A 12,890-nucleotide genomic window follows, 5' to 3' on the forward strand; every position below is an offset into this window, starting at 1 on the left:
ATTTTTAAAGTATCAAATAGAAATTTTTGTTCAATAAAAATCTTTCAAATACGACTGTAGCTTTTTTCCCCCCAAAACTTTGTCTTAAAAATAAGGGGGCCCGGCATGGCCAGGTGGTTAGGGAGCTCGACTCGCAATCTGAGGGTCGCGGGTTCGAATCCCCGTCCCACCAAACATGCTCGCCCTTTCTTTATTACATATGTTAATATTACAATGATATGCTCTAAACAAAAGTAAAATAAGATTTTAAATAAAAAAAATTATCAAGTATAATTAAAAAAAAAAAGCTGATGCGGCCAGATTTTACAGCTCAACAAAATAGACGTTATTTAATACTTCTTACCGTATATTATCATCTTCTTCTTCTGTAGATCTTCCCCTGCCCTTGATAATACATTACATATGTACGTCCCTGACAGATCTGTGGTAGGGTTAATGATATTTATGGCTCGGTACCTGGTGTACTCGTTGGACGGAGAAACACTATAATCTAGGTTTACTCTGCCTTGTAAACGGTAAGAGAAATATCTGCTTCCAAGTTCCGGGATCCACTGGTAGATCGGTTCTGGATCGTTATCAAGAAACCATTTCACCACGAGATGATTGTCTTTCATGGTGAAGTCGTATTCACAATCCAACACCACGGACTCCTGTGATCCGTTCCTCAGCCACGCTGGGACTGATAAACGAGTTATCTTAAGAGCTCCAGAATCTAAAAGAAACGAAATTGGTTGATTAACTCCTGTCAGTTTAGATGAATCTTAGGTTCTGGTTAGAGAAGGTGAAACGGACAGAAAGTCTGAAATCTATTCACTATACTGTATAGAAAAAATTTGGTTCTATCATTAATACCCGAAAATAAACTGATTAAAACTCGTTGTTGTTAACCATCAGATCAACACAACTAAATTAACTGACGTAAAGATACTCTAACTGGTAGTGACTGAGTTACTTGTTAATGGAAAGCGATTTTCTATTTTCAAGAGTGGATGAAATTGCATGACTTGTTATATATTGGGTATTTCGTTATTCTTGTGTACCTTGAATTCATGTAATAAAACGTGACATTTTCAAAATAGAACAACTTATTCTGTCTTAGCTTCGTGTTTTGTTTCTTAAGTTGTAGTGACAGTTAACGATGATTAGATTTACACTGAAACACAGTGTAAGCACATAGTGTAAAACGATGTTCCTTTTTTTTTTCAAAATTTTACAAAACTAATTATATTTTCAAGAAGTCTCAGAAATTGAAAGGGAAAAAAATGAATTGAATGTCTCAAAGGGTCAAAGGTGTTTCATGCTTAAAAAATACGGCAAAAATACGGTATGAACGGCAAGTATTTATTTTCGAGAATTATATTTTGCCATTGAAAAAAAATAGAGCAACTTGTCTTTCTCTTTATACTTCCCAAACTCTAACCGTTTAACGAGAGCGATATTCAGTCTGTTAGAAATCGATAAATGAATGGTTAGATATGCTATAACACTAACACATCCGTATCGATGTTTTTTACCTAAAGTAATAAACGAAGTTAATTCAGATTCGCACATTTGTATTTTATTTCTAATTGAAATTATATTACCGTATTTTTCGGAATATAAGACGCACCCTTATTTTGTTTGTTTGAATTTTTGCGCAAAGCTACGCGAGGGCTATCTGCGCTAGCCGTCCCTAATTTAGCAGTGTAAGATTGGAGGGAAGGCAGCTAGTCATCATCACCCACCGCCAACTCTTGGGCTACTCTTTTACCAACGTATATTGGGATTGACCGTCATATTATAACGCCCCCGCGGCTTAACACAATGGGCTATCTGTGAGCTGCCTACCACGGGTATCGAAACCCGGTTTCTAGCGTTGTAAATCCGCAGACATTCCGCTGTGCCACTGTGGGGCTTGTTTGAGGAATAAAAATAGAAAGCTAACTAATTATTTTTAATGTCTGAACCAGTTTGTTTATTTGTTTTTTAGCTCAAAGCTGCACAAGTCTGTGCTATGTCCACCGCGTGGAATCAAACCTTGGATTTTAGCGTTGTAAGCCCGTAACCTTACTTTTAAGCCACTGGGGGAAAACTTCTGGATCAAAATCTGGGGTGTTCTACATGTAGTTATCGGGAGAGGTAAGTTTACAGGTGTTCTACGTGTAGTTATCAGGGGTTAGAGGTAATTTTACAGGTGTTCTACGTGTAGTTATCAGGGGTTAGAGGTAATTTTACAGGTGTTCTACGTGTAGTTATCAGGGGTTAGAGGTAATTTTACAGGTGTTCTACGTGTAGTTATCATATTCTTGTTAATTGGATACTATAAGGTCGTAAACACGTACTCATCCTTTAACTTAGGTTAAGGTTGCACAAAGGAATGCCTAGAAACTTTTATCATTTCGACCCTGTTACTGTATTCACATCCTGGGGGAGGAAAGAGTAAGCCCATCTCAAGAGGGCAACACGGTTTCTTGTACAAATTGTTATGAATTGGAGATTTCCTCTCCTGTATGTGTTGTGTGGAATAGTTGGTGATGTATGTAACTTTGGGTTATGGGATACTACACTTGGACCCATGTGTTAATTCCAAAGACGGGTAAAATATAATTGTTACTGCCCCAATATAATTGTTACTGCCCCATTCTTGTACGGATTTTTGTTTAGGAAGACACTTATCCAGCCTCTGAAGCAACTGAAGTCACAACAGAATTTGATAGGCCGATCAGTAACGTAAATACCCTACACAGTTTTAGGAATAAACGCTTATTTTATTTGTTAACTTGTGGTTGTTTCTTTTTCATTTTCCTGTTCGATTTGCTATCTACATATAATTTTTGGAACTTGAGTTTTGTTAATATCAGTGTACCTGAATCTAGAACTACAAAACTATGTTAAAGAATCGGTGTTTTTTTTGTTATCGTATAGTTTCTGAAGAAAGATCGTTGTTAGGTTCATTTAAATTATGAAGACAGTAAGCCAACATTTACTTAAGTATACGAAACTTTGCAGAACATTCGGTTTTGGTTTCCTTTCTCTGTTCACGGAAGCCATTTTTGGTGTATCAGAAATTTATAAAAATAATAATATCATACACTAGAATGCACCAAAGGCAAGGTTTGTTTATTGTTTGTCTGGTTGAGATTTCCTTAGAATTCTAACTCCAGAATTAGTACACTCGGTAACAAAACATTTCCTTTTCATATCTAATGTGATTATATCTGTGAACTTTGTTTGTTTGTTTTAAGTTAAGCACAAAGGGTGTTCTACATGTAGTTATCGGGGGAGGTAATTTTACAGAAGTTGTTACATGAAAATGCTAAGAGACTTACAGTTGGATTTACCTTTTTAATAATGACTAGGCAGTCTCGCACTTACGTTTGAAGGATGTAGTGATCCTTGACTTATGAGTACTCAGATCAAGTTTATGACAAATGTTGGTGGACAGTTGTAGATATAAATTTCCTGAATATACCAGCGATTTTGCGCGTAAATCTGCGAGATTTTTTGTTTGTGTTGTTATGCACGTTTGAGATGAAAGTCACGTTTACTTATTCCACACTCTTCCTCAAGATCAATCAGGGAGTTTTGCTCAAACACAGCATGACAAATTAACACCTACTGTATAAATTAGGCTAAATATACATAATTTTGCTAAATTTCTGATTTTCCTACTTTTCGTGACTTAGCAGATATAGCATTTATTTCACGGCACCTAGTACTACTAGAATAAGCACATAGTTCTGGCTGATTAAGTTGCAAAAGTAATTTTTCTGTTTTCTCTTGTGCACATACTGAGGCCTAGCAAAAGGTTTGGTACTCTTAGAGAGCACGACTATGGTGGTGTTGGTTACCATGGAAACCAGATTTCCTGCAAGTATATGTTGGTTAATATTGATGGTGGATACATAAGTTTGGCAGAACTCGTGTGTTTTCCTTGATATATTTGAACCAGGTTGTGTACGTTTAATTATGTACAAAAATATGATATATACGATAGCACAACTTTTCAGGCTAATAAATAATTTTGTCTTGAAGTATTGGCTATAATGATTAGCTGGAAGGAGCTACAGTTTTAGCTTGGAATACTTTAGTATATGAAACACGATTTGTTCTGTGTTCCTTAATGCTAGTAAATAGTATGTATATATATATATATATATACAGTTTGTCCATAAATCGAGGTATCCGTAAGCATGATGTTTCTCACTGAGAGAAAAAACATGGAGTTGTTATATAGAGGGTTGAATATATTATATGGAAATAAATTTGAATATACATATTAGCAAGGCATGTGACAACCACAGCTGATATAAAAGTTGTGATGGAGCAGTATGTATCAGTATCAAATTTTGACAGTTTGGTGTGGCGTAGGTAGTGTAATGCTACTGAAACTTTATTGCTTCTAGGAAGGGTAGGTAACAACCTTTTCCAATGCAATATATTCCTACACTCAATTTATAAAGATGTGTTCATATCAGTGACGTAGAACCTTCTAGATGAGAGATCCCTTCCATTTAATGAAATTGGAAAACAAAGGAATATAGATAAACATGGGAACAGGAGCTATCTAGAAAGTGGCCTTCAAAAAAGTCGTATCCTAGCTATGGTAAACAAAGTACGGCGTCTTGTGACAAATGAAAATCCATGAACACAAATATCAGTGTAAAAAGATCTCCAAGTATTACAATCAATAGTAAAAAACATACAAGAAGCATCTTCATCTGAAAAATGACATATGTTATGTGAGCACACGATGTTTCCATGAAATATTCATTAAACTGTCAAATATGTATCTTAGCAGCCAAAGAATAAAATGAAAATTCATGCTATTCCATACAAAAACATACTAGTCAAGTCGTCAGATGTAGTGCTTATAGATTTCTGTGCAACCAGACTATGAACGTATGTGCTGGGAAACCATCGTCTTTGTATGTGAAATGGATTACGGGAAGCAAACAAGGAGAAGTAGTGTGCAATAGACATGACAAGTTTATGATGGAGCATTTTGGAATGGAAAGTATACGGCTATGCTATTGTCAAGATACACATTCTTTAATAAAGAGGAACATCGCTAGACGCGGCGACATGGACTGTAATGACGTTGTGAGACCCCAGGATCATTTTGATATAAAATACTTAACCTTTATAGAACCTAAACCACACTAAGGGGAAAACGTGATGTAAGAATTGTCACTATTAATATTGGTGAAAGAATAACTGGCAGTTTTGGTAACTGTGATGTTCGAAGGTTATGTGACTTAGTCATGAAGGGTGAAATCATGGCACGATTGCTTATTCAGTAATATCCTCTAAGTATCTAAATAATTTGGTATATAAGTTTATCAATCAAACAGTTCGGAATCAATACTTAACAAAAAACAACAAGTACTCTATGTTTTATTTTATCTTGTAATGTTGTAATACAAATTTTGTCTGGAAACATAACTTAGATTTACTTATAAACTAAGATATGATTGTATATATTTGTTCTGACTAATATTTATATTTGTATTATATTTGTATATATTTGTTTAAGTTGTATTAGGAGGCAGAATGTAACTGTGAACAGGTTATAAGACTTTCATGTTTAGAAGCTATGGTCACTACTATGTAAGGTAGTTGGTATGATTTCAGTTACAAATGTGTCTTCTTGCAGTCCTATTGTCATTCTCCCATTGGATTGTGCCTTTGTCTCTATGACAAACAGACAATGGTGCAAGAATTCACGTGTATGAGATATAGATAAATTTGCTGTCCAGTGAGTGTTGCCATGGGTTGGCATGGTGAGGGAAGGTGGCTGTGTATATGCTACTCCATATGAAGCTATGTGGATTGTATATTCTCTAGAACTTGGAGTCAATGTATTCTCTTCTCTGTAAAATACATAAGGCATGACATATTCACTATATCTATATCCTAGAAAAGGTCGGTTCATAGCCTGATTGGTAATGATGATTAAGCTTACATTGTTAACTGCAATTCTGACATTTCACAGATTGAGTTCACGTGAAACTTTTCATCTCGACCTTTACCATTGAAAGCCGACATTTTTACTACTGGTTATCCTGTTCCAGATTTTTAATTAGTGAGGAAATTTGTTTAAAACTAATGTCTTATTCAAAGTTTTTGTTACCCTGAGGGCCTTAACCATCGGAATCCTGAACCACTAGTAGATGACCTATGATGGCAATCAGAGGTAAACAAGTCCATATTATGAGATTCTGGTGAAGCCTCAAGGTGCCATTTCTAGCTCAGAGACTCTCCATCAGCATCTCAATCATATCAGGCCTAATGTAAAATAACGGTTGAACAAAATGGAGAGAAAGCAATGCCAACTGTGCCATCTCAGTGAGTGCAAAATAATAATGACATTGTAGTAAAAGGACAAACTACTGCATCTAGAAGAAGTCTCAAACTCTGAAACCTAGTGTAGGCTTCCAACAGGTTTTTCTCATCTGGAAATGATAAGCTGAAGAAAGATAACCAGCATAATTACCCACTGTTACATAGCTAATAGTAGTACCCACCACCCTGGACTTATCAGCCAGCATGAATCCTTGTACTTGTTGATTTCTGGTACTATCACTGTAAGGTCCAAGCCATGGTGTGAAATGGTGCTTGGATTTAGATGCCATATATTGATAATTGGTTTTGTAACTGTCCGAACAATGTAAATTGGGAACTTTAGAATGAAATACTGTAATTCAATGAGAAAAACCACTCTCTCTCGAGAGGAGGAAGTCCTGAAAGGTCATCTGCAATACCATTGACGAAAGTTAACGATTTTCAAAAAGACTTGCGAGCATTGTGTCATCTCTGTGGGTGAGTGCTATAAATATTTGTATATATATGTTCTCCAATTTTATGTTAAGCGTTTATTACTATTATTTGTTTCGATTACTTTAATTTATTATCATATGTTATATGTTTCTTTATTCTGTATTTTATTTTCAGCCATAATATATTTGTGTTAAATTACGGTTTCGAACGATTTTAATTTTGCACTTTACGTTTATTTCATGTTTTAGCTCTGTCTTTGTTTAACTCAAATTCTGCTTTATGATATTGTGTTTCATGTATTTGATTGATATTTTATTTTTTGAAGTAATGTTAAAATTGTGATTATGTCGGCAAATTAGTAATTTTTTTCATTCATAGTTTGAAGGTTGGCTGTCGTCATAACTTTATCTCGTTGTTAAATTTTCGTTTTCTTTATTGTCAGTTATAACTAATGTTATTTGTCTTTTCATGTATTTTATTTTTTGGGTTAACTTCGATTTTGTTTTATTTTGGAATAATTGTATTTCGAATTTTATATTTCGTTTCTTCTGTGTTGTATTTTGTAAGATTATTAAGAATTTTCAGCATTTTCGTTTTGTTTTGACTGGTTGCTGCTGCTTATATTTATATTTGTGTAGGAACATGACATCTTGTTTATCACCTAAGCAAAGTTGTTACAGCACCTTATAACCTGTATTTATTTTACTAAGTTTTCCAGTAACTTTTAACTTCGTTGTACTGGTTTCTAAGACTCTGAGCTAAGGAATGCAAGTACGTGTGTGTGTGCGGGGGAGGGGGAGGGGGAGAAATGTTAAATGATATTTGATAGCGAGAAATTGATTTAACATGTAATGATCATTTTATCCATCTAGTGGAGCTATAGTGAAATATCTGCGGTGGAGACTGAGAAAAACTCTTCAGATAAACAGCTTGAATAATTAAATGGCAATGAAGGAGCACTCTGTTTACCCTGATAGTTAGTCTAGATGCTGAAGCTGACCTTCTAGACGTTGTGATTGGGACTTACCAGCAGTTAGGAAGGCCAGTTGACAGCAAAATCAACAACCGAAGGAAGTGGTGTTCCTTGCTTTCCGAGCTGCCATCTGGTGTTTCACGATGGGATATAAATGCAGTATGTCATGTGATACGCACTTGATTATTTTATACTTAGGACATTAGTTAGTTAAAAAAATGACAGCTCAAAGGGTGTTGCAACCGTTAATTTCCGAGCTATCGTGTTGTACGATATCACCTCAGATGATGAAAAGGAAGACACAGGTGATGCATGTCTGGATAATTGTGAGAGAGTCAGATGAGGAAATGGCAATGAAAGAGCACTCTGTTTACCCTGATAGTTAGTCTAGATGCTGAAGCTGACCTTCTAGACGTTGTGATTGGGACTTACCAGCAGTTAGGATCATATAGTCACATTTTTTGTGTAATTTAAGCTTTGTTCAGTGCTGATATATTAAAATAAATTACTGTCAAAACCATTTGTACCACGATTGTTTTTTCACTGTATTTACTTCACAGATTTATATTACTTATATAAACAAACATATACACGTAGCTTTTGCAAAGGGTCATATAATATCAATTTTCTTAGCCCGCTGGGGCCTGTCAGCTCGGGATCGTGTATCTTCATAATTCAGAGATCTTAAGCTCTCATTTGATTTATGTTGATCTTTAGTAAATTGTCAATTTAGATGGTGATATTTCTGGGCGAGCTCTTCTGTACCACTATTATGTTTTTTTGTTTGTGTTGTTTTTTTGTTTGTTTGTGTGTGTGTGTGTGCAATAAAGCTACAGGTATAACATTTAAAATAATTTGGTAGATTTTATTCAATATAAGAATGATGGTGCTCGAAGGACAATACACCAAAGCTTCTAGTTCCATCTGTCAGGCATAAGTGGTATGTATTGAATTTGAAAATGTTTTAATACCATTCAATGAAAAATTTTTGTGAACTAAGTTTAAAATTATTTAATTTAGATATCCCCCTTTCTTTATATATATATATATATATATATATGTTTGTGTGTGTGTTTGAAGTTAACGATATTATATATAAATATTGTTTATATCTCAAGACAGTATGCCATCAATAACCAAATGTAATACAGTAAATTTAAAAATAAAGTTTAATTTATTATCAATATATTTTACCTATTGATATCGTGAACGCGGTTTTCTCCTAACTTGTAAGACGTGAGAGTTTACCTTACTTCCATGTTATATTTAGTGACGGTTATAAATGCGTTCAGAAACGCAGATGTGCTCCAGTAATATTGATCTGACTTGTTATACCATGTGCAGTTGTCAATGTGAATACGTAACATATCAGAATCGTTGATGAAACTATGGTCAATTGACTGTGCTTCAAACATTTCACAGTTACGATTTCCTTACGAAATCCACTTTTCTAGGTTGCCAGAAATAATGTTATACGGGTGATCCAATTGTCTTAAATTGTTCTGTTGAGACAATATAACGTACATTAAAATACCTTGAACACATTTTGTGCAGAGTCCCATTTCAACAGTTTACCACGAAAATAAATTATTGAGTGTTTATTAAATTGTAAAATGCTTTAATATTATTTAATAGAAAGCTGTGTGTGTGTGTTAAGCTTAAAATTGTTTAACCGGGCAAAAAGACTATCCTATGAAAATATCATAGAACTAATAAGATTGTCTGGGGTTTTGTGTATTCGATCTTGCAAATAGCTAAATACACGGCTAGTTCACAACCTAAACCTAGAACATAAAAACTATCCTGTGAAAATATCATAGAACTAATAAGATTGTCTGGGGTTTTGTGTATTCGATCTTGCAAATAAATAAATACACGGCTAGTTCACAACCTAAACCTAAAACATGTATATAGCTTTACTTTCATCATTGTGGGTTTCATGAACTTTCTCCTCATCATCAAGTGTATCTAAAATTAACCCGAAGGCTTTTAGTATTGATTAACGTAAGCTTATAATTATGCTAATTGCTCAATCATTCACTATACTTGTTGTTATATCTAGTTACAATGCAGAGCTTGAAATAGGTATATGTTTCATAGGTTAACTGAGAGTAAAAATGAAACTGATCAGAATTACGCTTCATCAACTTAATCCGGTTCACACCGTAACAACTTTTGTCAAGTAATATGAGTAGCAACCTAACCACTACTGTGTTTGTAGTATTACGGTCAATACCGAATATAGCAGGTATGGTATGGTTGACATAATATTTATTCACTTTTCTCTACTTTCTTTGAGAATATCTTATTAATAAATGAAGCAAAATAGTAATGTAACAAAACGGACGTTCAAGCCTAGTGACTGAGTTATGGTTTTCGCATACGCCTGCAGCGCGGAAATAACTCGGGTCTGGCTGTACTGGTCCATACATTATCTGTCGACAGTTCAATGAAGTAAATTATATGATACAACATTCGAGCGGCGCGAGTACGCACGTCGAAGACGTCGAGTAACATAAATTCTACATCGCTGACGAAAGATAGAGAAAACAGGTTAATCGAAGAATCAGGGGTGAGTGAGCAGCTTGGTTGTCTATAATGATGAGAGCACAGCGTATTATTTATAATCAACGATAACAGTCATTCGCGTATATGTCTCCATGTGGCTTTTTTCATTTCACACGTGTACTTGGAAAAATCATTTTCTGAACAATTAATGTCCAAAGCTCAAGTTCTAAAGGTCAGTCTTGTTTAAATTCCTACAGCAGCAAATTTTGTGTATGGGTTTAAACAGACAGTTCCATCGCTCCCCTCAGATAACGTGGTAACGCATTCATGTGTAGCTGTATTTGGTTGTCCTGTTTATACAGACAGTTCCATCACCTCACCCCTCAGATAACGTGGTATCACATTCATGTGTAGCTGTATTTGGTTGTCCATGTAGAAGACATGTACAAAACAGTTGTTCTTCCAGGCAAAACCTGGAACAAGGCTTTGGATCTTGTGAAAAGTCTATCATCTTCACCTCCTCCATCGCTACGATATGCAGGTACAGAAGTACACTTTGTTTGTTTGTTATGAATTTCGCGCAAAGCTACACGAGGGCTATCTGCGCTAGCCGTCCCTAATTTTGCAGTGTAAGACTAGAGGAAGGCAGCTAGTCATCACCACCCACCGGCAACTCTTGGGCTACTTTTTTACCAACGACTAGTGGGATTGGCCGTCACATTATAACGCCCCCACGGCTGAAAGGGCGAGCATGTTTGGAGGGACGGGGATTCGAACCCCGCGACCCACAGATTGCGAGTCGAGCGCCCTAACCACCTGGCTCGAAGTGGTCGAAGCAAATAATTCATACCACTTTTACTTGAATAAAAAGTTGAAATTAGGTCAATGAGTTCCACTGACCAAGGGTCAAATTCTACCTTGAAATGTCAAAACTCGCCGTACAATAAACTTAGATTTAAATACGACTGAAATTCAAAGTTAGGAAAAAATTTGCTACGTTTCAATGAGTTAACTCAGCATCACCAGACAAACAATTTTACCAAATAATATGAGTGTGAACAACATAATGATCTGATAGAATCACATGAATAGCTGAAAAAGATTTATTCTGATAAATAGTAAACAAACAAAAAATCAGACAGTTGGAGAGATGCCTTTCCTTGTCGGTAAGTCAGATGTGGCTGGTTTTATATAGTAGTTAATACTGATTTTAATAGTTACAAAAGGGGAACTCATTGGAACGCATACCTCCGCCACGCAGTATTGACCATATTCGGCTCGCAAAACATACGAAAATGTGTCCATATGTCCGGATTATTTTTGGCAGGACAATGAAGAATCATTATTCCTACAAGTAATTCTACACGTTTAGTCAAAATCTGATTATTTTTGACTAAGTTATAAAGGAAAAATAATAAGAAAAATCGGTCCCTATGTTAACATATAGGGATTTCTTTGACTTCCGTGATTTTGCTGTGACCTTGACCTATAATTTTGACACTTCGAAAGCTAATGACTTCTAAGTTGGGTCATAGTCCAAATGTATACCAACTTTTGTCCGAATCCATTCAGTCTTTTTCGAGAAAACTTGCTGACAAACACACACACACACACACAGGGGTGAAAAACATAATCTTCGTCCATCTACGGGCTTTTATCATGATGAAATAAAAATTTTAATTCGTAATTATTTCAGCTTTCTTTACTATATATATATATATACGTTTTGATGAGAGTTAAAATAAGAACAATTGAACTATCAAGAGTCAATCAACGAGTTACATAGGGATTGTCTCAGGTGTCAGACTAGCCCAATAATTAAAACTCTGATTGGTTGTTCCAGAATATTGGTAGAAGTTGTTTCAATAAAATTACTTCTGTGATTATGTTCTGAGGTCAAAATGATGATATTATTGATCATATCAAAATCTAGACGTTTTCAGGATTGTTTAAAAACGAGTAGTGCCTGGGCCTAGAATCTGGTTGTTAAGTTCCTTCCCGTTTCCGTTTTGTAAATAGTATTTCAATGTATATATTTAACACGACAAGTTACGTCATTGGTAATTTTTTTTTATTTCTAGTCTTCTGTCTATGTTATAGAAGAATTTGAATTGATATACAATTGATTTGAAGGGATATACAAATTCTTATTTGTGTTGTAGATAAACACTGATGTAAAAAAATCAGCTTTCATTATTAATTCAGATAGAAATAGAAGATAAATGTTTTATTCATCTTCTTTAATAAAGTGTTTTGTTGGAAAAGAACAACAACATTTATATGGTCATGAAAACGTTGTGCCGATTCAGGGTCAGAAACGCTCACAAATGAGCCATAAAGGTAGAGAGCGTGTAAAGAACTTGACAGTGCCCTTTGTTTCATCTTAGTCATAAAGATATTTACCAGAACTGGGGCAATGTGGCTCACCATAGTAAGTTCCAAAATCTGATCACAATTTCCGACTCAATATTGAAAGTTGGTAAACGTAGCTGAGGACATTAATAATTTAGCCACAGTGTAACAATTTGTTATCATATATTTATTTTAAAATCAAGGTTTGTTTGGACTCAATTTATATTTAAAAATATGCATAGCCTATACAGTTAAATATGTATTGCGAAACTCCCGCCTATTCTCCAAAGTTGTAGAA

General features: G+C 35.0%; 1 protein-coding gene across 1 annotated transcript in view; it reads right to left on the reverse strand.

Annotated features, from left to right (window-relative positions):
• Positions 1 to 12,890, reverse strand: part of LOC106473678 — a 38,084-nt gene that overhangs the window by 19,826 nt on the left and 5,368 nt on the right. The window contains exon 2 of the mRNA XM_013934361.2: positions 344 to 712. Coding sequence (XP_013789815.1) covers positions 344 to 712 — 369 coding nt within the window. The remainder of the gene's footprint in view (positions 1 to 343; positions 713 to 12,890) is intronic.

Source organism: Limulus polyphemus, unplaced genomic scaffold, assembly GCF_000517525.1.
Source record: "Limulus polyphemus unplaced genomic scaffold, Limulus_polyphemus-2.1.2 Scaffold132, whole genome shotgun sequence".
NCBI lineage: Eukaryota > Metazoa > Arthropoda > Merostomata > Xiphosura > Limulidae > Limulus > Limulus polyphemus.